Source organism: Theropithecus gelada, chromosome 6, assembly GCF_003255815.1.
Source record: "Theropithecus gelada isolate Dixy chromosome 6, Tgel_1.0, whole genome shotgun sequence".
NCBI lineage: Eukaryota > Metazoa > Chordata > Mammalia > Primates > Cercopithecidae > Theropithecus > Theropithecus gelada.
In genome coordinates, this window is record NC_037673.1 from 144,033,488 (window position 1) to 144,059,999 (window position 26,512).

Below are 26,512 nucleotides of genomic sequence, written 5' to 3' on the forward strand. Positions count from 1 at the left end.
TTTTTGTATTTTTTAGTAGAGACGGGGTTTCACCGTGTTAGCCAGGATGGTCTTGATCTCCTTACCTCGTGATCCACCAGGGTACTTTTATGCTGTGATTGCTGCATGCTAATTCAGTACACTGTCACAGATCCATACTAACCTTGGCTTCTCGTTCAGCGTCAATGATGCCTCCCGTCTGCTCCTGTAGGAGGGCATATGCTCTTTGGAGGGCCTGATATTCTTTTGTTAATTGTCGAAATCTTAGTTCAGATTCTTCAGCTGCTAAACTCTTGAGGTTAAGAAAAAAAGCCCCAAAAGAATTGTGTTATGTTCAAGTCGCGTGTTCAATGTGAAATATTAACATTTGCCCACTTTTTACAAGAAGTAAAATGTTGTTTAACAGTCTATTTGATTTTGTTTTTAGCTCTGAAGTGTATATATGGGCACAAATACTGTAATATTTTCAAGATGGACACTGCAGAAATATTTATTTTAGTAAAAGAAGCATTTAGCATTTGATACATTTCTCATTGTTAATGACTTGGGCTTAGAATGCAGTCAATTTTGGATCCAAATAAGAAAAAGTCATATCCAGATTTTGTACCTCAATTTGAGGAAATGATACCCTAGAATTTTACTCTTATTTCTTTTCAGTATGTTCATCTCCAGCAACTTGTTTTTTTCCCCCGGATAAATCATAAAAGTTGTTTTATTGCTTTACATCTTAAACTTCTGGACATAACATAATCAACACGGAATTTTGGGAAAAAATATAGATTGGGGTGTTTCACTCCTAAGATCCCGAGTCAGGCGTTGCATGGGTTGGGTCCCCGAATTTTCATTGTAACTGAGGCCTCTAGATCATTCTGATGAGGGTGGCCCACAGAGCACACTTCACTCAACAGTCTCTCAGACCACATCCAAAAACCTGGTAAGGCCTCCTGGGTTCCTACCTCCCCTAGATAAAGAATTTTGGAAAGTAACTTTTATTTTGAAAGAAGTCTTTTAGAGAGCTGAACTGGAGAGAAATTTCTAAAAGGTTTACCTGCTATAAGTGAAACTATTTTTCAAGAGATAACAAAGTGCGGCCTCAAAATTGGTTACTATTATGGGACCACTTTGTGCTGTTTATATAAAGGAGATGAAGAGTGAAATGCTTTTTCTCCCCCCTTAAATAAAATATTTGGTGACAATATCACCCAAGGCTAGAGAGGTAGAAATGCTTACTTCATCCAAGTCATCATCAGGAGTAGCTGGTGTTCTGTCTGTTCTAAATGAGGCCATGGATGATGTCTCTGAATCCATAGAGTCCTCATCATAGCCAATGAAAGGGTCTAAAACAGGCCTCTACATGGAGGGAAAATACATATTTACTGACACAGCTAACAGTAGGGAAAGTTGAATGTTAAAATACTGTCAACTGGCATACATGTAAGTGAATATAGAAGACACGGATCCTTTATGCTTCTTTGTTGAAATAAAAACATTAGGCACAAGCATAATAATTCCAACAAGTGTTTCTCCCATATTATTTCACTTCTGACATCTTAAGAAAATTCATTAATATTTAGCTTTTTTCATAGAAACACTGAAGCCTCTTTTAGATTACATTTTATATCATGATGAGCGAATGTGGTTTACTCTTTCCTGTATTTAAACTATGACCAAAGGACTTCGAAAACTCAGGTGATAGAGATGATCAAATCTTAAGTCTTGTCATCCAAGTCCACATTAAAAACAAATGGTATACTTGGTAAAAACAAAATTAAAAATCAAATAGACAAACTGAATAACAAAACTTTGTGGATTGTAAGAGGCTATAGAGATATTGGTGGATTGGGAGCATTGTTATCAATAATATTATCTGAATGAATAATAAAAATACATTAATTGTCATAAACTGGGCATCAGACTCTCATACTATTCAGTGGGAGACATCAAAATCATGTACATTTCTTGAATAGGACTCTCCAACTCGTCAGGTAATCCTTTCTACATGAAACCTAGGGGCATCTCCATTTAGAGAAAGTCATATTAAAGCAAACCCTTTCAGGTTAAAATTTACAACGGAATCATTTTTAGACTTTGAAGAAATGTCAACAGAAAAGATTTTCTTCTAGCAAATGAAGCCCATGGTTTGCTGCGACAGTTTGGGAACACCTGGTTCATTACACCCGTGCAGGAAGATGCCATGCCAAGCCTCATCTCTCTGGCTGCTTATGGCAAGTGCCTGATAACTTCGATTTCTTATTACCTTAATTGGCTTGGAACTTCTTCTATGCTTTCTCCTACGGATGAGCTTTTCTCGGTCCTGGAAAACAGTTGAAATATTTTTCAGATCCAGAATTGGTAGATGTTGCTTTATAGTTTTTTGCAAAGACAGAGTGTTTTTTCCCATAAGGCGTTATATTTGGAAAAGAATAAGACTTTGTTTTTTAAATTTTGGCAACTTTTGGGATTGATACTTAAATATATTCAAAATAAGAATCTTCTACAACTATTCTTGATGATTTATGTGGAACAAGGAGCCTCATGATCAGAAAGTGTACTGTGTTCCTAATCAGAATTCTTTGTTTTATACTTGAACATCAAGTAGCTATGAAAATAGTTACTTATCATGTACTTATCATGTACATTTCTCAAATATGACTCTTCAACTCGTCAGGTAATCCTTTCTACATCAAACCTAGGGGTATCTCCATTTAGAGAAAGTCATATTAAAACAAACACTTTCAGGTTAAAATTTACAACAGAATCATTTTTAGACTTCTAAAAAATGTATAGTACTTTAGTACTGTACATTTAGTACTTTAGTTCTGTACTTTAGTCCTGCTAGATCCAAAATTACTTTAAATTTGTGTTAAATATATAATTTCACAATAAAGTAAAAGTGTATTCTTTTCATTTAGTCATTTGAAATGCATAGAAAGCTGTCTTTGGCCTATTTTTGGATTCTTGTTCTCACCTGCAGTCCCTGAAAATAGGACAGGGAACAGAGTCGCTAGTGGGTTGGAGTCATTTAGTGTTTCTGTTTTGTTTTCAGTTTTTAAAAAATTTTCTGGGAATCTCAAAGAATGCCTAGAAATATTGATCAATTTCATGATTTATTGTTGCTGTGAATGGAGATATCCTGGGAATCTGGGGTTTATTCACTAAGCACTCCATGTGTTTACTGTAAAAATTTAAACTAGATAGAGTGTCTTTTGGAAAGTCTGATGAGTATGCCTAAATAGCCCAAAATTCTATAAAAAAATTTACAGCTTAATCTCAGGATACTCAAAGCCAGGCAAATTCCTGGGCTCATGAATCTGTAAAATTTATGAGTTCTGAGGATGTGAAAACGAAATGAAGAAAACAGGGAGACCACGCTTAATAAGCAATCTGGTTTAAGCCAGTGGTGTTCAGGCTTTTTTATTTTTTCACCTTTATAAGTAAAAATGCAGCCTCTACGTATGAGACTTTTACAATTTACATATTATTGTGACAGTTAATATTGAGTGTCAATTTGATTGGATTGAAGGATACAAAGTATTATTCCTCGGTGTGTCTATGTGGGTGTTGCCAAAGGAGGTTAACATTTGAGTCAGTGGACTGGGAAAGGTAGACTCATCCTCAATCTGGGTGGGCACAATCTAATCAGCTGCCATCACAGCCAGAATAAACGCAAGCAGAAGCACGTGAAAAGACTAGACTGGTTTAGTCTCCCAGCCTACATCTTTCTCCTGATTCTTCCTGCCCTGGAACATTAGACTCCAAGTTCTTCAGCTTTGGGACTTGGACTGGCTTCCTTGCTCCTCAGCTTGCAGATGACCTATTGTGGTACCTCATCTTGCGATCGTGTGTGCCAATACTCCTTAATAAACTCCCCATTATATAGATATCTATCCTATTAGTTCTGTCCCTCTAGAGAACCCTAATACAATTATATATTTAAATTACCCTCCTAATCTAGTGTATTCATTATAACATATAGTCAACATAGAAATTTTTAAAAGGATGAATCAGAAGTAATTATAAACAGAAGCTATAACCTTTCTTTCTCTCAGTGGCAGTGAATCACTTTTCTCACCCCACTCTGGAGACTATTGCCTAACTCCCTCCTTGCTATTCAAGTCTTTAGATCTGGACTTGGTCCTGAAGTGAGAGCAACCAATGATGTCATTCACAGAACAAACATGGAGAGGCAAAGAAGAAAACCCAAAGGCATCTAGAGGTCTCAGTGCATCCTTACTAGTAACACATACCTCAGCCAAACTCTGACGGAAGTAATAACTGCTCTACCCACTCAGCAGGTACTGAAGTAAAGATCAGAAAATCTGGGCTGAAATTTTAGCTCTGTTATGTAATTATTTTGTTGCTGTTTATCCAATAAATATTTCTTAAACTGTAACTATGTGCTAGATACTGAATTGAGACCTGGGAAACAAGATGTATATGTGATGTTGTTAGCATAGACAACATGTTAAATCTCTGAGCTTCAGGATCCTGTTACTGGAAGACAATTATAAGACACACCCAACCTACCTACAAACTTATACAACAACGCATTTAAAAGTTCTTTTAATGTGTTTTGCTGTTATTATTTGTGCTACCAAATTAGTTAACGAAGGATTATAATGTAAAAGGTGTAAAGCAGTTGAACAATATAAAATATTGGAATACAGGCTCTAGAACAAAATTACATATTGAACATATGAACTTGGGCCTCTGGAGTTAATCTAAAATTAACTGCTTTCAGTGTACATTTTGTTGGCTACTTGACCTTGGGAACAACTTAGGGTTTACAGATTGATTGACACGTACCCTTGTGAGCTCATCAATTATGTTCTGTTGCTCAATGACCTGAAGTTTTAGAAACTCTGTTTCTTGTTCTTCATTAGCTTGGTCGAGGTCGTTCAGAGATTTTAATTTCTTCAGGGGTGGATGGGATGTTATTTTTTCTCTCTGGATAGGAAAAGAAGAAAGTACAGGTGGAGACTTTAAAAACCGCCAACTTTGGTTGTTAACATAAAATATCTGTAGAAAGTTTATGAGGCTCCAGCTAAATTTGGAAATTGCCCAGCCTGAATACACACACACACCGACAAAATCCTCAAGCACATTTTATCTGCAATAATAAGTCAATATCATTGGGGATTATCTGAAGATCTCTATAGATGTACTGAAAGTCTATTAAGGAGTACATTAGCATTTCACTTGTCCATATATAACACAAGTAATGGTATCTATTTCCCAACTATCATGCACGATCTTAGAAGACAAGTGTGCCTGGGGTATAGGTCTGTAAATAGCATGTTAGTGAAGTCGTGGAAGGTTTCTGTGGCTAAGTTATGTCAAAGCTTTCCTTATCCATTTCCGAGCTTTTGGAAGGCGTGCAAATTCCTGGAAGCACTCCTACAGTTTTGCAAATATAGAAACCTCATAAAACTCAGAGCCAGCAACCTTCTCTTGCTTTCTTCGTTAAGGCTTCCTTGCTTACATAAGGAAAAATCCAAATAGCATTGCATTTTTAAAATAAGCTGAGAAATGGCAATAAGTCAGGTTATTAGGGTAATACAATCAAGGAAGCTGCAGTTTTGCAGAGTCTGTGATACACACCATTTCTGAATTTTCCTTGGTAACGGCTTTTAGTTTTTCTTCCATGCGCTGCAAGGACACCATCAGTTCATCGTTTCTCTTGGCGAGGCACTTGTTCCTTTCCAGGAGAGGTTTACATTGCTTTTCGGTTTCCCGCACGCGTTTTAACTGGGAAGAAATAGTGAAGATTTGTGTCTTGTGTTTGGGGGACATGGGGGCAGGGGAGTAAACAGGTGGGAGTGAAAGCACTTCTGCAGCCAGTGTTGTCTGCTTCACTATGTGGCTCAGGACTGACCACTGACATTTCAATCCTTCAACAGACTGATTGCTTTCTTTTCAGTTTTCTCTAATGGCTTTTCATCACAGCCTTCATGACCTCCTATCAATCCACTGTCCTAAGGAAAGTACTGAAGATACTGGTTTTGGAAATGCTCGGGAGGACCTGCTCTCCTTATTTTCTTTCGCTACCCTCACCTGTTACTCCACCATGCTCAGCTGCAATCCCTGCACCTGGAATGACCTCCATTAGCGCAGAGATAAAGGAGCTCACTCAGACCACACGGTCACTAAGTAATGCGGCCAGGACCTGAATCCAAGCCTGGTTATCGCCAAAGGTCGTTCTTCCAGAGACCTTGTGGAAATCTCCTGACTCGCACTACGGTTGTTAGTTTAAAAGAAATTTTATTGAGGAAAAAACCACACGTAAGTTTGAAACTCTATGGATGTTTGTGTAAGGATATCGAATTCTCCCCAAGCTTAGTAAAGTATGATTGTATTGTTATCCACCCATAATTAAGAGTGAGCATACGCTCATTTGCTTGGTTAGTCTAAAGCAGGGTTTCTCCGTCTTAGCATCCGTGATATTTTGAGCCAGATGTTTTTTTTGATGTGAGGTGTCCTGTGCATTGGAGGATGTTTAGCAGCATCCCTGGCCTCTGCTTGCTAGATGCCAGTAACACTCTGCTAATTGTGACTATCAAAAACATCAGACACTGTCAAGATCGCCTGTAGTTGGGAACCACTGGTCTAAGTTTATGAAAATTGTCTTGAGGGGATTGTTAATAGTCCTCCCCTTTACTCTTAAAATTCTCCTTTTTGTATATTTCATGATTATCCTATATATAATAGATTTTCATTTTCAGCTTCTCATGATTAGCTTATTCTTTTCTTACTAATGATTCTGAATGTGAATATGTATTGGGAGAAGAGCAAGGAAAAAGGAGGGCTGTATCAGAAATATTTGAGAAGACTTTTAAAAGTACTCACTCCGTTCTTGAGCATCTAAGATTTTGGGAAGTGCTGAGGTAGAAGATTTAGCTAATTATGAATATTAGTAAAATCTCATCTTATGATTCTTAAGCAGCACTTCCACAAATCCATCTCAATCTCAATTTAAGAACTCCATTTCATATTAAACGCCAAAACTGGATTCATTTCTATAAATAATCTGACTTAGTCCTGAAGCATTAATGCCTTAGTCCTTAGTGCCTGAAGCATTAATATTAAATATTGTATACATAAAAGGAAAATAAGTTATTCTACTAGGTTCACTTTTTTAACCTGTCTCTTCTGAAGGTCAATTATGTGAGTTTTAAATATTTACATTTACTTATTAATAGTATTCATAGAAAATTCAGATATGCATACAGAAAATATCTATAATTCTATCACATCATACATCAATAACCACAGTCCCACAATACCAGACAGAATGTTCCTTTTAAGCTACACCTTAAATAAAACACAGAAAGGTTGAAAAACAGTGTTTGTGTGTTTATATACGTATGTGTAAATATGTATGCATATATGTATGTCTATATAGTTATAAATACATATATATACACACACATACACATGTATATTCAGGCTAACACTAAAACAAAAATCTGATACAGTTCAACTAATAACAATGACTTTCAGCCAAGAAGTATTACCAGAGGGAAAAAAATGCATAATGATTAAAGGGTCAATACACACAAAAAATTAATAACAAATCATTAATTTGTTATAAATTAATAAATCATTAACAAATTAACAATTATTACAATTATAATTATAACTTGTTATAATTATATATAACTTGTTATAATTATAATAATTATAACAATTATTAATTTGTTATTAATTTATAACAAATTAATTAATAATAATTTATATTCACCTAGTAACCTAATTTTTAATATAGTATATATTATAAATATGTATTATTGTTCTATATATATAAAGTAAAACTGAAATAACTCAGAAGGATATAGACAAATCTATTGGGAAAAGAAGCAGACAAAAATATCAGTAAGAATTGAGATAATTTTAAACAAGATTATTAACAAACTTCAATCAAACTGTAACTGATAATTACAGAGTATGCCTCCCTTTCATGTAAACATGTAACATTTCTAAAATTGACTGTATACTGAGGTCATAAAGCAAATCTCAACAAATCTTGAAGGAATGAAATATACAAAGTACATTCTCTGACTATCGTAGAATTAAGGAAGAAATTGATACCAGAGAGATAACTAAAAAATCTCTAAATGTTTTGAAATTAAGCCATATACTTCTAAGTGACCCATGTATCAAAGGAAACATTACATGACATTAGAAAAATTTTTGAATGAAATAACAATATATTAAACTAAAGCAAGGCTTAGAGGGTCAATTACAGCCTAAAATGCATGTAGTTGAAAAAAAGGAAAGGCTGTAAATAACTTTTATATGAATAGCTCTATTAAAAACAAAAATGTAAGCCATAGAGCAAGATATTTTATATGCAAATATACCACAAGTGATGATTAAAAAAATCCTAATAGTAACTAAAACAGTAAAGGCAGCATAACAGAAAATGGGCAAAAGGCTAAGGGCAAATTGTATCTGAAAGGCTAGTAAATATTTGAAAAGTTACCCTACCTTCTTAATAATGAGGAAAATTAAAACCATAATGTAAGGTGTAAGAGTATGCCCTACATCCACCAACATGACTAACAATTATCTTTGTATGTTGGCAAAGATATGGAGAAACTACCACTTTCATTCATTATTGGTGGGAGTTGTGACAACTTACTGTTTGGTAGTAACTATTGATGCTGACTACATCCATACTCTAACATCCAGCAATTCCACTCCTCTGTATATTCCACCAGAAATGGGCCTATTTTTTTTTACAAATAACATGTAGAAGCACTGTTCTTCTCAAAACAGCTCAGAAGTTTTAAGAAACAACATACATGTCCATTAACAATAATGGGGATAAGTATATTGTGATATATTATTTGAATGCTATAGAGAAATGAAAATGAATGAATTCTCCATGCAACATAATGGATAAATCTCACAAACAAAGCTGAGTAAAAGAAGCAGAAGAAGTCAGACAAAAAGGAGAAAAGATTGTATGATTTCATTTACAAAAAAATTTTAAATGGTGATAGACATCTACGGTGATTGAAGTCAGAATAGTGGTAAGTTTAATAGGATGCTGATTGGGAGGGGTCACAAGAAGCGGGGGTGTGAGATGCTGGTATTCTTCCATTTATTCATCTGGATGGTGGTTTTTTGAGTGTGCCACTTTGTGAATATCTATTGAATGGTATCTTTACTATTTGAACACTTTACTATGGTACATACCTATAACATAGTATGTAATTCTGTAACATAATACTTAACAACAACAATAAAAATTTTTAGTATATCTCACCAGTTCATTTCGTTCATCTCCAAGCAAGGTATTCCTGTCTTCTAATTTTCTTATAGTGGCATTCAATTCAGCTATTCTCTTTTGATTTCTTCGCAAATCCTACAAAGAAAAATTAAAATGGGATTTCTTCAACAACACTTTTCACAAAGTTTGGGACTATCACTTATTATTCATAAAAGTAATAGGCTCAGTTCTCTTATCTGGCTCCTGAAGACAGAATAAAATCTTCTGTTATCCAAAGAGAATATAATAATATTTACCCTTTTATAACTCTCAATATTCACCACTTGGGTTGACTACCACGCTAGGTTGTAATTGCAAATGAATTCCATGTGGCAGATACTCCCTGGAGCCAGGACTCAGGGCAGGGAGAGTGTAGAGGGTTGGATCAACTTATCAGAGCTGTGTGCTACGAGACCAAGGTCATGCTGTGATTACATAAAAGTTCAAAGGGCATCCCTTGTGTCATAGCCACACTTTGCTCCCCACAGCTTACATAGCTGTCCTGCTATTACCATTAGCCACAGAGGGGAGAGATTAGGAGGTAGGGATGAATATTGTCAATTTCTTCATACTCCTGAAGAAAAAGGTCAAAGTGAGAAAATGGTGTATTACCTTCATGTATAAAGGGCAGTAGTTTATAGGATAGACCTCGCTAGTATATTCTGCCCAACGCAACTGGCTTCTCCACTGGCAGAATGGCTATGAATTACCTTACACAGGGCACTCATGGCTTAATTTCATGTTTTAGAATTATATAGGACTGTTATTATCATATGTTAACAATTACATGATCATCTTACATTTTGATAATGCTGTACGGTTGACAAAGTAGTTTCGAACACGTTATATTCCTACATTCATAATACCCTAAAGGATTCAGCAGAACAGGTAAGATTCAGGTAGGTAATAACTCCTTTAAGGTCTTGTGGCTAATGTCAAAAGATCATTAACTAATATGTATTAAGTGCTATGTGCCAGACACCATGCTCAACATTTTACATATTATCTCTTCTAATCTTTAGACCAGCCTTATGAGGTACCACGATAGCTTCTATTTTACAGATGAGGAAACTGAATGGTGAAGTGGTTTGCCTAAGGACACACAGTAAATGGCAGATTTGGGATTTGAACCGAAGAGTCCGACTCTAGAGCCCATTCTCTTGACAATTATTCCATATTGTGGGTACCTGTCAGTGTCAGAACTAAAACTTACAGAAACTGCTAAATCCTAAATAAGTACTCTTTCCACCACTTACTAAGATTATATACATATATGTGTGTGTGTGTGTGTATATATATATATACTTATTCTGAATATCAATTCATAAATTATTCATTACTTAGTTCTAAGTAGTACTTTGGAACCCACCTCTGTTCGTAAATAATACATTTCCATCATTATAGCAGCTAAATAATTGGAAAGGTATAAGAGTTATAGCCAACTGCATATAAGCCCATTTCTATTGCCGCATTTCTGAAAATAATTTCTCATATAAAATGATGAAAACCCATGGAAATAAGTGGTAAGTTCTATCAGACAATAAGTCTTCAGGTGAAGATTATACATGGTTTTGTCTTTTATGCAGTTATACATTTTGACCCCTGTAGATGACAATCATCTTTATCAATTTTCAACCCAATTGTTCACAAAAGGGAAAATTACCAGTGTAGGCAAGAGGCAAAATATTTTCATCTAATTTATGTTTCTCATAATAGACTTAAGTTTGGATAGGTATTCCCTGGCTAGAAAAATTCTAGGAAGGATTTAAAGAAATCTGTCTCATGTGATCTGCTAATGTACCACAGACCACTTAGTCGTCTATGAGTTTAGAAAACCCTGTTCCCAAGACACTAGCTGATTTTATAGTAGGAGGTAGATTGATTTCTTTGTAGTAAACAAGAAAAGAGCTTAAGTAAAAGGTAAAACTTGGGAGCTAAATAAAAGATGACTTATGTGTTCTTAACTTCAAGTAGAAAGGACTTACAGGACTGCTGCAGTGTTCGGAACCATCACCTGCTCTTCCTGGAATTTCTCGTTTTGGGCTGCTCATGTTGCACTCAGCCTCCTTGACCAGAAACAGTTGTTCGTCCAAAGCCTCCTTCTGAAGTTGGAGTTTCTGTACATAGCCTGTCTGGGTCTCCAGTTCCTTTTCCAGGGAAAAGATGATCCTGTCCTTGGCTTTGATTTCATCCATCTGAGTTAAATGAGACCCAGGACATTTTATTTAACAATGCTATAAAGAAATACATTTTTACAATGGTATGAGTTTAACTTTTTTCATCTGATTGATACAGAAAAAAATCATGGATATGACAAGCGTATTGGTTTCATGAGTAAGATGAGGCAACACTGTGTAGTGAAGAAGTATCCTGGGTTAACCAGGTGGAGAGTAATTTTTTTCTCTCTAGTATATCCTGTGAAGATGTTTTGATTCAATATATTGTTTGAAATAGTCTGGGTTAATTAGATATGCAAAGGAAAGTCTAACTTTAAAATGGCCATTCATTTTAATAAAGATGAACACTAAATATTCCATATAACGTTTTCTAGGACATTTTTTGACGTCACTTCTTTAGGCAAATGGGTATCCAAATTCAATCAAAATAGCTGTTGCTGCTGTTAATAGCTTGTCATTTGTAACTGAAGAAACTTCAGACTTCCCAGTGGCCTAGTCATTTTCCAAGCCTAACATGCTTGCATTCAGGTGATGGATTTGGAGGGAGGTCCTTCCACGGTTCATGTGTTGTATCTCTTTATATCCTCACTTGTATTTCAGAGCAGCCAGTTCTTAGCAACCATTTTACCATTACCATGAGAAAATCATGGTTGGGATTAACAGGAATAGAAAATATCTGGCAATATTAACCACTATTTTCCCTCCCACAGGTGTGGGATATATTTATTGATCCCAATATGCATTTCTGCTAAGCCTGGGCATGGCCTCAGAAGGATTTCTCTACTAAAGGCTATAGGCATTCAATACCAGTTGATTTGAGTTCTCTTGGAATGAAACCTTTTTGCCATCCTAGGATGAGGGCTAATGAAGTGAATGTCTATAAACAATTTTTTAAAGAGAGCATAGCCATTGGGTGAAACCTTTCTTCTCATTTCACTATATTCTGTGTGTACATTCAAAATGGAGATAAGGAAAAGACATTTAATACAGACAACATTATGCTGTTTTGCTTTTTCTGAAAGTGTCTCCTTATGCAAAACAAATAATTTTGTATAAATTTTTCTTTGCTGTGTGCTCTTAGGCCACAAAAAATATTTGTAATAGAAATGGTGTTACAGTCATGTATTTTCCATTTAAATATCTGTGAGCTATTGCCTTCGAGTCACTTGCTTAAATTTTAGGTCAATTTTGAGAGAACTTTGGGCTAAATTCTGCATGATACTGTAATATCATCTGATAACTGGGTAAGAAATCAACCGGGAATAATAGCATTATTATTATTGTTAACTGGGAATAATAGCATTGTCTTTGGTTTCTGTCTCCTTATAGAAGACTTGAGACCAGTGTTTTTCTTAACTGAGAAGCATGTTCGTTTGTCAGACTTGTCATCTGGAGCATTGCTTTTATTTGCAGGTTAACATAGCTCTAGTTACTTTTTATGAGTTAACATAGCTCTAGTTGATTTTTATGTACTCACCTTGCTAAACTTGTTGAGAAATCATCCCATTACTTCCCACATTCAGCCTCATCATCACCATCATCATAGCTGACATTTATTGATCTTTCACTGTATTCAGGGTACTATACTCAGAGCTTAATATACCTTATTTTATAACAATCCTATTCAGTAGGTTCAGTCGTCATCATTTTACAGGTGATCGGTGAAGACCTGAAAGCTTGAAAACTTGGTCATAGTCATATGGCTAGTAAGTTGTGAAGCCTTACTTTTAATGGAATCACCTAACCATAGAGCCCATTCTGTTAGGTACTATGCTGTACTGGCTTTAAGATTGTTCATATACTTTAAGCATTTCCCAAAGTGGTTTCCTGTGGGATATATATTAATTAGTATTGAGAAAGCTTTATTGCACAGTGGTTATGAGCATGGACTCTGATCTCAAAATACTGACAATCAACCAAAGCCCAACTTAGATGGGAAAGGGAATACACCAGAATTCTCTGGGGAAATTTTCTAGACAGGACAACTCCCATTTCTCTCCCTTCCAGTTCCAAAAATGGAGCTCGGGGTAGAGGTACTCACAGAGCAAAAAGAAGGAAAAAATGAAGACGAGTATATCTGTGTTATCGAAAAAGTTTCCTACATTATTCTGTGTTCATGCAGTTTGTGAACTACTCATCAGGTGGCTCAGATTTTACATTTTTTAATTTTAATTTTACTTTAAGTTCTGGGATACAGGTACAGAATGTACAGGCTTGTTACATAGGTATACATGTGCCATCGTGACTTGCTGTACCTATCAACCGGCCCTCTACGTTTTAAGCCCCGTATACATTAGGTATTTGTCCTAATGCTCGCCCTCCCCTTCCCCCCACCACCTGACAGGCCCCCGTGTGTGATGTTCCCCTCCCCATGTCCATGTGTTCCAACTGTTCAACTCCCACTTATAAGCGAGAACATGCAGTATTTGGTTTTCTGTTCCTGGGTTAGTTTGCTGAGGATGATGGCTTCCAGCTTCATTCATGTCCCTGCAAAGGACATGAACTCATTCTTTTTTTTGTGGCTACATAGTATTCCATGGTGTATATGTACCACATTTTCTTTATTCAGTCTATATCACTGATGGGCATTTGGGTTGGTTCCATGTCTTTGCTATTGTAAATAATGCTGCAGTAAATATACGTGTACATGTGTCTTTTAGTAGAATGATTTATATTCCTTTGATGTATACCCAGTAATGGGATTGCTGGGTCAAAAGGTATTTCTGGTTGTAGATCCCTGAGGAATCACCACCCTGTCCTCAACAATGGTTGAACCAATCTACATTCCCATCAACAGTGCAAAAAGTGTTCCTGTTTCTTCACAGCCTCACCAGCATCTACTGTTTCTTGACTGTTTTAATAATTGCCATTTTGACTGGTGTTGGATGGTATCTAATTGTGGTTTTGATTTGCATTTCTCAAATAATCAGAGATGATGAGCTTTTTGTTTGTTTGTTTCTTGGCTACATAAATGTCTTATTTTGAGAAGTGTCTGTTCATACACTTTGCCCACTTTTTGGTGGGGTTGTTTGCTTTTTCTTGTAAATTTGTTTAAGTTCCTTATAGATTCTGGATATTAGACTTTTGTCAGAAGGGTAGATAGCAAAATGTTCTCCCATTCTATAGGTTGTCTGTTCACTCTGATGTGAGTCTCTTTTGCTGTGCAGAAGCTCTTTAGTTTAAATAGATCCCATTTGTCAATTTTGCCAGTTGTTGCAATTACTTTTGGTGTTTTCATCATGAAGTCTTTGCCCATGCCTATGTCCTGAATGGTACTGCCTAGGTTTACTTTTAAGGTTTGTATGGTTTGGGGTTTTACATTTAAGTCTTTAAGCCATCTTGAGATGATTTTTGTATAAGGTGTAATGAAGGGCTCCAGTTTCAGTTTTCTGCATATGTCTAGCCAGTTTTCCCAGCACCATGTATTAAGTAGGGAATCCTTTCCTCACTGCTTGTTTTTGTCAGGTTTGTCAAAGATCAGGTGGTTGTAGATGTGTGGTGTTATTTCTGAGGCCTCTCTTCTGTTCCATTGGTCTATATATCTGTTTTGGTACCAGTACTAACTTGTTTTAGTTACTGTAGCCTTGTAGTAGAGTTTGAAGTCAGGTAGTGTGATGCCTCCAGCTCTGTTCTTTTTACTTACGATTGTCTTGGCTATACAGGCTCTTTTTGGTTCCATATGAAATTTAAAGTAGTTTTTTTTTTTTTTTTTAAATTCTGTGAAGAGTGTCAGTGGTAGTTTGATGGGAATAGTGTTGATCTATACATTACTTTGGGCATTATGGACATTTTCATGATGATGATTCTTCCTATCCATGAGGATGGAATGTTTTTCCACTTGTTTGTGGCCTCTCTTATTTCCTTGAGCAATGGTTTGTGGTTCTCCTTGAAGAGGTCCTTCATATCCCTTGTAAGCTGTATTCGTAGGTATTTTATTCTCTTTGTAGCAACTGTGAATGGGAGTTTATTCATGATTCGGCTCTCTGCTTGTCTATTGTTGGTGTATAGGAATGTTTGTGATTTTTGCACATTGATTTTTGTATCCTGAGACTTTGCTGAAGTTGCTTATCAGCTTAAGGAGTTTTGGGCTGAGATGATGGGGATTTCTAAATATAGAATCACGTCATCTGCAAACAGAGATAACTTGACTTCCTCTCTTCCTATTTGAATACGCTTGATTTCTTTCTCTTGCCCGATTACCCTGGTCAGAGCTTCCAATACTATGTTGACTAGGAGTGGTAAGAGAGGGTATCCTTGTCTTGTGCTGGTTTTAAAAGGGAATGTTTCCAGCTTTTGTCTATTCAGTATGATATTGGCTATGGGTTTGTCATAAATAGCTCTTATTATTTTGAGGTTTGTTCCATCAGTATCTAGTTTATTGAGAATTTTTAACATGAAGGGATGTCAAATTTTATTGAAAGCCTTTTCTGCATCTATTGAGATAATCATGTAGTTTCAGTCAGTGGTTTTGTTTATGTGATGGATTACATTTATTGATTTGCATATGTTGAACCAGCCTTGCATCCCAGGGATGAGCTGACTTGATCATGGTGGATAAGCTTGTTGATGTGCTGCTGGATTTGGTTTGTCAGTATTTTATTGAGAATTTTCACATCGATGTTCATCAGGGATATTGGCCTGAAATTTTCTTTATTTGTTGTCTCTGCTAGGTTTTGGTATCAGGATGATGCTGGCCCCATAAAATGAGTTAGGGAGGAGTCCCTCCTTTTAAATTGTTTGGAATAGTTTCAGAAGGAATGATACCAGCTCCTCTTTGTACCTCTGGTAGAATTTGGCTATGAATCTGTCTGGTCCTGGGCTTTTTTGGTTGGTAGGCTATTAATTACTGCCTCTATTTCAGAACTTGTTATTGGTCTATTCAGGGATTCGACTTCTTCCTGGTTTAGTCTTGGGACAGTGTATGTGTCCAGGAATTTATCCATTTCTTCTAGATTTTCTAGTTTATTTGTGTAGAGGCATTCATAGTATTCTCTGATGGTAGTTTGTACTTCTATGGGGTTAGTGGTGATAGCTCCTTTATAATTTTTTATTGTGTCTATTTGGCATGCTCTTTTCTTCTTTATTAGTCTAGTTAGTGGTCTGTTTTGTTAATTTTTTCAAAAAACCAGCTCCTGGATTCATTGATTTTTTCAAGGGTTTATCTCCTTCAGTTCTGCTCTGATCTTAGTTATTTCTTGTCTTCTGCTAGCTTTTGTATTTGTTTGCCCTTTCTTCTCTAGTTCTTTTAATTGTGATGTTAGGGTGTTGATTTTAGATCCTTCCATCTTTCTGATGTGGGCATTTAGTGCTACAAATTTCCCTCTAAACACTGCTTTAGTTGTGTCCCAGATATTATGGTACATTGTCTGTTTGTTCTCATTGTTTTCAAAGAACTTCTTGATTTCTGCCTTAATTTTGTTATTTATCCAGTAGTCATTCAGGAGCAGGTTGTTTGATTTCCATGTAGTTGTGTGGATTTGAATAAGTTTCTTAATCCTGAGTTCTAATTTGTTTGCATTGTGGTCTGAGAGACTGTGTGTTGTGATTTCAGTTCTTTTGCATTTGCCGAGGAGTGTTTTACTTCCAATTATGTGGTTGACTTTAGAATAAGTGCAGCATGAGAAGAATGTATTATGTTGAATGTTGACCTGGAATAGAGAGTTCTGTTATACTAGGCACACTTGATCCAGAGCTGAGTTCAAAGTCCTGAACACTCTTGTTATTTTTCTATTTCATTGATCTGTCTAATACGGACAGTGGGGTGTTAAAGTCTCCCACTATTATTGTGTAGGAGTCTAAGTCTCTTTGTAGGTCTCTAAGAACTTGTTTTATGAATCTGGGTGCTCCTGTATTGGGTGAATATATATTTAGGTTAGTTAGCTCTTCTTGTTGAATTGATCCCTTTACCATTATGTAATGCCCTTCTTTGTCTTTTTGATCTTTGTTGGTTTAAAGTCTGTTTTATCAGAGGCTAGGACTGCAACCCCTGTTTGTTTGTTTGTTTCTTTTTTTGCTTCCCATTTGCTTGGTAAATTTTCCTCCATCCTTTTATTTTAAACTGACGTGTGTCTTTGCATATGAGATGGGTCTCCTGAATACAGCACGCCAATGGGTCTTGAATTTTTATCCAATTTGCCAGCCTGTGTCTTTTAATTGGGGCATTTAGCCCATTTACATTTAAGGTTAATATTGTTATGTGTGAATTTGATCCTGTCATTATGATGCTAGCTGGTTATTTTGCACACTAGTTGATGCAGTTTCTTCATAGTGTCATTGGTCTTTATATTTTGGTGTGTTTTTGCAGTGGCAAGTACTGGTTTTTTCTTTCCATATTTAGTGCCTCCTTCAGGAGCTCTTGCAAAGCAGGCCTGGTGGTGATAAACTATTTGCTTGTCTGGAAATGATTTAATTTCTCCTTCACTTATGAAGCTTAGTTTGGCTGGATATGAAATTCTGGGTTGGAAATTATTTTCTTTAAGAATGTTGACTATTGGCCCCTACTCTCTTCTGGCTTGTAGGGTTTCTGCTGAGAGATCTGCTGGTAGTCTGACGGGCTTCCCTTTGTAGGTGACCTGGCCTTTCCCCTTGGCTGCCCTTAACATTGTTTCTTTCATTTTAATCTTGGAGAATCTAATGATTATGTGTCTTGGGGTTGATCTTCTCATGGAGGATCTTAGTGGTGTTCTCTGTATTTCCTGAATTTGAATGTTGGCCTGTCTTGCTAGGTTGGAGAAGTTCTCCTGGATAATATCCTCAAGTGTGTTTTCCAACTTGGTTCCATTCTCCCCATCTCTTTCAGGTACTGCAGTCAATTGTGGGTTCAGTCTTTTAACATAGTCCCATATTTCTTGGAGGCTTTGTTCATTCCTTTTTTTTTTCTCTAATCTTGTCTGCATACCTTATTTCAGCAAGATGGTTTTCAAACTCTGACATTCTTTCTTCTGCTTGGTCAATTTGGCTATCCATACTTGTGTATGCTTCACGAAGTTCTTGTGCTGTGTTCTTCAACTCCACCAGGTCATTTATGTTTCTCTCTAAACTGGTTATTCTAGTTAGCAGTTCCTGTAACCTTTTATCAAGGTTCTTAGCTTCCTTGCATTGGGTTAGAACATGCGCCTTTAGCTCACAGGCGTTTGTTATTTACCGACCTTCTGAAATTTACTTCTGTCAACTTGTCCATCTCATCCTCCATCCAGTTCTGTGCCTTTGCTGGACGGTTGTTGTGATCATTTGGAGGAGAAGAGGCATTCTGGCTTTTGGAATTTTCAGTGTTTTTGCACTGTTTTTTTCTCATCTTTGTGGATTTCTCTACCTTTGATCTTCGAGGCTGATGACATTTGGATGGGGTTTTTGTGGGAGGGTCTTTTTGTTGATGTCGTTGTTGCTTTTTTAGTTTTGTTTGTTGTTATTTGTTTTTCTTCAAACAGGCCTTTCTTCTGCAGGTCTGCTGGAGTTTGCTGGAGGTCCACTCCAGACCCTTACTGCCTAGGTACTACCAGTGGAGAGACTGCAGAACAGCAAAGATTGCTGCCTGCTCCTTCCTCTGGAAGCTTCATCTTAGAGGGGGACTGGCCTGATGCCAGCCAGAGCTCTCCTGTATGAGGTGTCTGTTGGCCCCTGCTGGGAAGTCTCTCCCAGTCAGGAGGCACAGGGGTAAGGAACCCACTTGAAGAGGCAGACTGTCCCTTAGCAGAGCTGGTGCGCTGTGCTGGGAGAATCTCCCCTGTCAGGATCAGCCACTCTCTTCAGAGCCAGCAGGCAGGAAAGATTAAATCCGCCGAAGCTGCTACCACAGCCGCCCTTCCCCTCAAGTGCTGTGTTCCAGGGAGGTGACAGTCCTGTCTGTAAGCCCCTGAATGGAGCTGCTGGATTTCCTGCAGACAGACCTTGCCTACTGGGGAGGACTCTAGAGAAGCAGTCTGGCCACAGCCGCTCTGGTGAATTCCACCCAGTCCAAAAAAACTCTCAGTCTCGTTAGCACTGTCAGGGGAAAACTGCCAACTAAAGCCACAGTAATGATGGTCACTCCTCCCCCGACCAAACTCGATCTTCCCAGGCCGACTCTAGACTGCTGTGCTGGCAGTGAGAATTTCAAGCCAGTGTTTCTTAGCTTGCTGGGTTCCATGGGAGCATGGGAGTGGGACTGGGACCCGCTGTGTGAGACTGCTTGGCTCCCTGGCTTCAGCCCCCTTTCCAGGAGATTGGACGGTGGTCCTGACTCATTGGAGTTCCAGGCGCTGCTGGAGTATGAAAAAAAGAAAATCCTGCAGCTCAGTGCCTGCTCAAACAGCTGCCCAGATGTGTGCTTGAAACCCAGGGCCCTGGTGGTGTAGGCTCATGAGGGAATGTGCTGATCCGTGGATCGCAAATATCCATGGGAAAAGCGTAGTACCTTTGGCAGGTAGCACAGTCTCTCACTGCTTCCCTTTGCTGGGGGAAGGAGGTCCCTGGCTACATGCACTTCCCACATGAAGCGACGCCCCACCCTGCTTCTGCTCGTTCCCTGTGGGTTGCACCCACTGCCAAACCCGTCCCAGTGAGATGAACTGGTACGTCGATTGGAAAAACAGAAATAACCTGCCTTCTGTGTTAGTCTCGCTGGGAGCTGCAGACCTGAGCTGTTTCTATTCGGCCATCTTGGCCCCTCCCCTTCACGTTGCTATTAAGAGGGATTTCATGCCTACTTCAGCAATATGCCGGTGAAAGGAAGTCGTGGAAAAAATTAGCAGATCAAGTGGATATACTTATAGACTTTATATTGAAAACTGTCAACAAATGAAAATACTTAATGCAAAGCTGCCTTTTCATTGGATACTTACCTGCCAGCTCCAGAGTTCGAAGTCCTGATTCTTTCTTCATCAGCCACTGTCGTTTCAAAAACCAAAGGCAGGGCAGAGACCAATATTTCTGCACTGTGTTTGGTCTTTATTGTCAAACAGTGCAATAGAATGAGTTGACATAAAGAATTCAGAAAATGTGGCAAAGGCAATATTTTACAGTTACACTGTATTGCAGTACAAAGAAAATTAAGTATTAACTTTTAAAAATGCTCTGTGGTAACCACTTTGAACTTAAAATTAAAAGCCTAGCGATATCACCCAAGGAACATAATTAGAATTCTCAGAAAGTAATTGCTTAGAACTGGAAGACAAAAAAGTAAAAGTGTAGTTTTTCCTTAAAAAAACCTTACTTCCAGGGAAACATAAAGTACATTCTAACAGGTGATAGTTGATGTGATAACATTAAAGTAAGATGTAACAGATGCTAAACATCTGAATGCAGATGAACATAAATTTTTTGGTCTAAAATAATTAAACCAGGTCAACCTAAGACATTTAATTTTCATGTGATAATTATATTTGTATTATAGTCAAGCATAGTGAGAGGCCTATCTGGTTTTTGGTCAAACATGTTAGAAGGAAAGACCAACTCTGTAGGGGCTGAGGTAAGTCTTAGAAACTATAAATAGCAAACAACCTACTTAGGGATGACAATTTAAAAATTATAATGGCTCCTGTTTTAAATGACTCCTGTATACTTTGGGAAAAATATCTATGTTTAAAATGACTAGGGATTTTATAGTTTTGTATCTTTTTTCAGTCACGGTTTTTGGAAAAAAAAAAGACTCAAGATGTTCTCAGTAGCTGCTGTTTTCAGACATCATGAAAGTCATAGAAACTTCTCCTACCCTCTATAAAAACAAACAAAGAAACCATAAAACTCTGTAAAGGAAAAGCCCACAAAAACTTGCTGACTTTAGAAGAATCCATGATTTATAATATTTTTATAAATATCTAAGGAAACAGGAGTCCTTTCCATATATATGGTCCTTGGAGATACTTTCTGTATATATGGTCCTTGGAGAATCCAGTTTTTATGAGAAAGGTGATTTCCAAAATCTCTTACACTTTACAATATCAATTTTGGCCGGAGCATATCTCTCTATTGATCTACCTACCTACATACTGAGCTATCTTGGATAGAGCACTGGACAAAAGGTAGGCACTGTTTACAATCCACTGACAAGAAAACACGAAGAAGCAGCAAATCCCACAGCACTCTGAAACCTGGAAGAGACGGGTTCTACATGGGTCTGATGGGATTACTGTACTAACCAGCCTCCGAATATCCCGTTCCGACTCCCACTTGATCTTCGAGATGGCTTCTTGGTGGGACTGATGCTCACTCCGAAGGTCCCCAGCCTTGATTTTATCTGCTTGGATCATATTGCTCAGAGCCTCGTCCACCTGCTTCTTGGCCGTTTTCAGGTCCGCAATTTCCTGTAAGAGCTTAAGACGCTCTGCATCAAACAGTTTCCGGGCCTCCTCCCGGGCCTCAATGGTGAGCGCTGTCCTTACTTTGTCACTGCTGCCATCACGGAGAGCACAGATAGCAGACTTGAGCCTCTGGATCTCTCCATCACGCACCTTCACCGTCCTTGACATCTCCTGCTCGTGCTGCTTGATAAGGTTCTCCCTCACAGCCTGCAGCTCCTTCATCTTCTCCTCATGGAGCTTGGTTTTGAGTTCTGTCACCAGCACCGTGTGCTTGCGCTGCTCCAGCTCACGAATCCTCTTCGCTTCTTGAGTCTTCTCTCTTTCAAGCTTTGATACCTAAAAACAGAGAGGCAAAAGGATGAAGAGAAATGAGCCTCAAAGGACAGGTGTGCTCCTAGGCAGGATTTGCAGCTCAGGCCGCTGTGATCTCTTAATTCCTCATCTCTTTTCCAATTCCAGGCCCTCTGAGAAAAGAGAACTACAGGCCTTGAAGCTGGGAATACAGTGTGTAAAAGGCGGAATTACCTGAGGATATTTAAATTACTTTGTTCAGATGAATATTTGATGTTCTGGGGCCTTACTATGCAATGTGTGGTCTGCAGACAAGCAGCCTTGGTATCACCCAGAAAGCATGCTAGAAGCACAGAATCCCTGGCTTAGCCCCAGATCTATGACTCAGAATGCGCATTTTAACAAATGCCCATGCGATTAGTATACACATTAATATTAGGAAGTATCGCTGTCATGGTTTTCCCCTTTACAGGGAAGATTGCAATGCAGATCGCCTGGAGAACTTTTTAGACTACACAACCCTAGCTAGATCCAAACTGATAAATGTGTGTCTTAGAATAGCTCACAGTTTGATATTGTGATCAGCCTAATAAATTAGTGCCTAAAGTGATATTATTGAGCATCCCCCTCCCTCTTTTTTTTTTTTTTTTTTTTTTTTTTAAGGGATGCTGCTGCTGCTGCTGCTGCTGCTGCTGCTAGGGAGGTGAAAAATGAAGACAGTTGATAATAGCCTCAACCTTACCTTTGTTAGTATGGCAGGTTAGTTTCATCCCCAAATTTTACACACACACACACACACACACACACACACACACACACAACCACCACCAACAACAAAACTGCAGATCATTGGGTCCTCTCTCTGATGAAGGACTTTAGTGATCATTGTTATTTCTGAATGCGCCATGAATGTCTCTTTGAGTCCCTTTTCACTCTCACTCCTCCTCCCTTCCTGCCCCCGCAAGCCAACACTCCAAGTAGTTTGGTGAAATATTTCGAATGAGCTTTTTACCTCTCAGGAATTCTGGTTTAAAACTATTCCATGGTTTGCTAAATTTCCGGTGATAATATAGGCCTCCTTGTTGATTAGCAATGGCACTGCCTGTTGATCTAATCTGGATGTGAATCTCTGATTCAGTAGATCGGGTGGAGCCCAGACATTTGTGTCTTGAAAAAGCCTCTCCGTGATCCTGTTCTGCTGTCCTCCTCCCCCACTTCATCTCTGCTGCTTGTCTCTGTCTCTGTCTCCTCTCTCTGTCATACACACAACCCCCGCACGCACACACACACATACACAGAGTAATCTAGAAAAAGGGGGCCAGGCGCAGTGACTCACATCTGTAATCCCAGCACTTTGGGAGGCTGAAGCAGGTGGATTACCTGAGGTCAGGAGTTCGAGACTAGCCTGGCCAACATGGTGAAACTCTGTCTCCACTAAAAATACAAAAATTGGCTGGGTGTGGTGGCAGGCACCTGTAGTCCCAGATACTTGGGAAGGTTGAGGCAGAAGAGTCGCTTGAACCCAGGAGGCGGAGGTTGCAGTGAGCCAAGATTGCACCATTGCACTCCAGCCTGGGAGACAGAGTGAGATTCCGTCTCAAATAAATAAATAAAAATAAAAAAAAAGAGAAAGGGAAGAAAAATGGGGAGTCCCAGGAGTAATAGCTAATTGAGTGATATTGAGTCTCCACCATTTGTAAAATTGGAGGGTTTCACAAAATAATAGTTGAGAACCTCTCCAGTTGAAAAATCTTAAGATTGAGACTCCATATTGTAAACATTGTAATATAAAGTGTCTGTGATGGTTAATACTGAGTGTCAACTTGATTGGATTGAAAGATGAAAAGTATTGTTTCTGAGTGTGTTTGTGAGGATGTTGCTAAAGGAGATTAATGTTTGAGTCAGTGGACTGGGAAAGGCAGACCCACCATCAGTCTGGGTGGGCACATTCTAATCAGCTGCCAGTGCAGCCAGAATAAAAGCAGGGAGAAGAAGGTGAAAAGACTAGACTGGCTTAGCCTCTCAGCCTACATCTTTCTCCTGTCCTGGATGCTTCCTGCCCTTGAATATCGAACTCCAAGTTCTTCAGCTTTGGGACTCGAACTAGCTTCCTTGCTCCTCAGCTTGCAGATGGCCTATTGTGGGACCTTATGATCGTGTGAGTCAATACTCGTTAATAAACCTCCCTTTATATATATACATCTATCCTATTCGTTCTGTCCCTCTGGAGAACCCTGACTAATATACAGTGTCTGAGATTTTACTCACCTTAATAGTTTACCTACCTTTGGCTAGAACAGTATTTTCTAAGTTCGCATAGTATTTTATGAACAGTTTATTTTTAAAGGCACAGCAATTATTCCCATGATGGTTATTCTAAAAGAGGTTGGGGCACAAGGGGACTTGGTGAACTAAGCAGCCAGGCATCCTCAAACAACCATCCTCTGGTCTCACCTCCAGCTTACACCTATAGTCCCTTCCTGGAGGCCTCTTCTCTCTTAGGCTCTAGACCTGTGCTGTCCTATGTGGCACCTGCTAGTTACCATACTGCAAATTTGAACTGAGATTTTCTCTCCATATAAAATATACTCTGGATTTTGAAGACTTAGTGTGAGGTAAAGAATGTAAAATATCTCACTTATCACTTTTATATTGATTACACATTGAAACTATAATGTTTTGGATAAATTATACTAAACGATATTATTACAACTGATTCTGTTGCTTTTTACTGTTTAAAATTGCAGCTAACAAGAAATTTTAAAATCACAGATATGGCTTGCATTTGTGGTTTACATTATATTTTTCTTGGACAGCATTGCTCTGGAGTTCTTAGACGTTCATTTGGTGAGCCTAGCTTTCCCCACGCTACTGGTGATATTCTCTTAGTAAAGCTCAGTTCTGGTCTTACTTATGTGTCTGCTCAAAACCACCCAGGCTCTTTTGTGTTGTGGAATAAAATCTAACAGCTCAGCTTCACCTTTCAGGCTCCCAGGAAGGTTTGGTTGGATTTCCAGCTCCTACTTCTCCCTCTCCGTCTCCTAACCTGTCCCGTGCTGTAGGTAGGAGAGGGGTTATACTATTTTTTGCACATGCCCTGCATCTCATTCCCATATGCTGACAGTTTCTTCTTCCTGACTTATGCTTCCATCAGCTCCTTTTGGGATCCTCACATTCCTCGTGGCCTGGCTAGATGTCATCCTCTCCTGTCATGCCACCCTACTCACCCAGGATAAAGCTCATTTCTCCTACCTTTGTCTTCTCAGTATACTTTTGAAACACCTCCTTACTAGTGGTTTTCACAGTTTTCTTTGCATTTTTTTTTGCCCACTTGTCTGTCCTCATCACCTCCTCTTCTACCCCTACCCAAGACTGTTAACTTTTAGAAGGTTGCCAGTGAGCCATCCTCATCATTGTGTACCCAGTGGCTCCCAGAACAAAATAGAAGAAACCAGGTGGCATGTGTGGAATTAAAGGATGTATGCCTATGCCATTATTTCTCTCTGGCTAGGCCCCTAGCCAGAGGCAAGAATAATATTTTCTGTCATACAGTTTAGAGAATACAGACTTGCAGGGTTACCAGATCAGCCCCTCCTCAACCCCTTCCCAGTATAAAATGACAACAAAACAAAACCCTAACATATAAGAATATTCACTTCTCTCTGCTAGGTGCTTCTCTTGGTGCTTCAATAAGGACGATCTAGATCTTACTCTCCATCTTTCTAGAGCGGAAGTGGGCATCTTCTAGATTGGGGTGGGCAAACTACCGACCAAGAGTCAAATCCATCCTGCTCCTGTTTTTATAAATAAAGTTTATTGGGACACAGCCATGCCATTCATTTACACATTGCTTAAGGCTGCTTTCATGCTACAATGGAGTTGAGTAGTTTCACAGAGATTGTCTAGCCCACAACACCAAAAATATTCACTATCTTGCTGTTCACAGAAAGAGTTTGCTGATTCTTATTCTAGATAATGCATTTTTTGAAAGGAAAAGCCTTATTTTCTACTGATTTAGAAACTATGATAATTTGCCTTCCATAGAAGACCTTGGGAAAGTTACTTTAGCTCAAGTGATAGGAATTTAGTCATCTTCAATTTCTGCAGGATGCATTTACACTAGGCATCTGGAACCGTATCAGGACTGCAACAGCTGGTGGTTAACAAGGGAAACTTTTAGCCATTCTTCTGAGAACAGTGAAAAACTGTAGTAAAAATGGACAAAGGGTAAGAAATCCTGGGTTTGTATTCCTGTTTCACCATTTGCTATCACTAAGAAAGTTGCTTTATCCTTCTGAGGATTTTTGATTACACTTAAAAATGTCTGTAACCGGGTTACTTTTAGGGTTAAACTAGATAGTGTATGGAAAAGTACCTTGAACTGTAAAGTACTATGAAGTGTAAGGTAATATTATTACTGGATATAGTAGGAGATACTCCTTGATCTAAAATTATTTATGTCAAATTCTCTGGAGGCATCATATTGTATCTTCCTGTAATTCTGTCATTTACCC

At 38.3% G+C, this 26,512-nt stretch overlaps 1 protein-coding gene across 4 annotated transcripts in view; it reads right to left on the reverse strand.

The window, feature by feature from the left end:
• The window catches only part of JAKMIP2 (janus kinase and microtubule interacting protein 2), a 188,354-nt gene that overhangs the window by 51,526 nt on the left and 110,316 nt on the right, over positions 1 to 26,512 (reverse strand). For all 4 annotated transcript variants that reach the window (XM_025387744.1, XM_025387742.1, XM_025387741.1 and 1 more), the window contains 8 exons: positions 21,546 to 22,043; positions 11,239 to 11,448; positions 9,251 to 9,349; positions 5,581 to 5,727; positions 4,786 to 4,926; positions 2,237 to 2,293; positions 1,210 to 1,329; positions 143 to 271 (listed from right to left, as the gene is read on the reverse strand). In XM_025387744.1, coding sequence (XP_025243529.1) covers positions 143 to 271; positions 1,210 to 1,329; positions 2,237 to 2,293; positions 4,786 to 4,926; positions 5,581 to 5,727; positions 9,251 to 9,349; positions 11,239 to 11,448; positions 21,546 to 22,043 — 1,401 coding nt within the window. The remainder of the gene's footprint in view (positions 1 to 142; positions 272 to 1,209; positions 1,330 to 2,236; positions 2,294 to 4,785; positions 4,927 to 5,580; positions 5,728 to 9,250; positions 9,350 to 11,238; positions 11,449 to 21,545; positions 22,044 to 26,512) is intronic.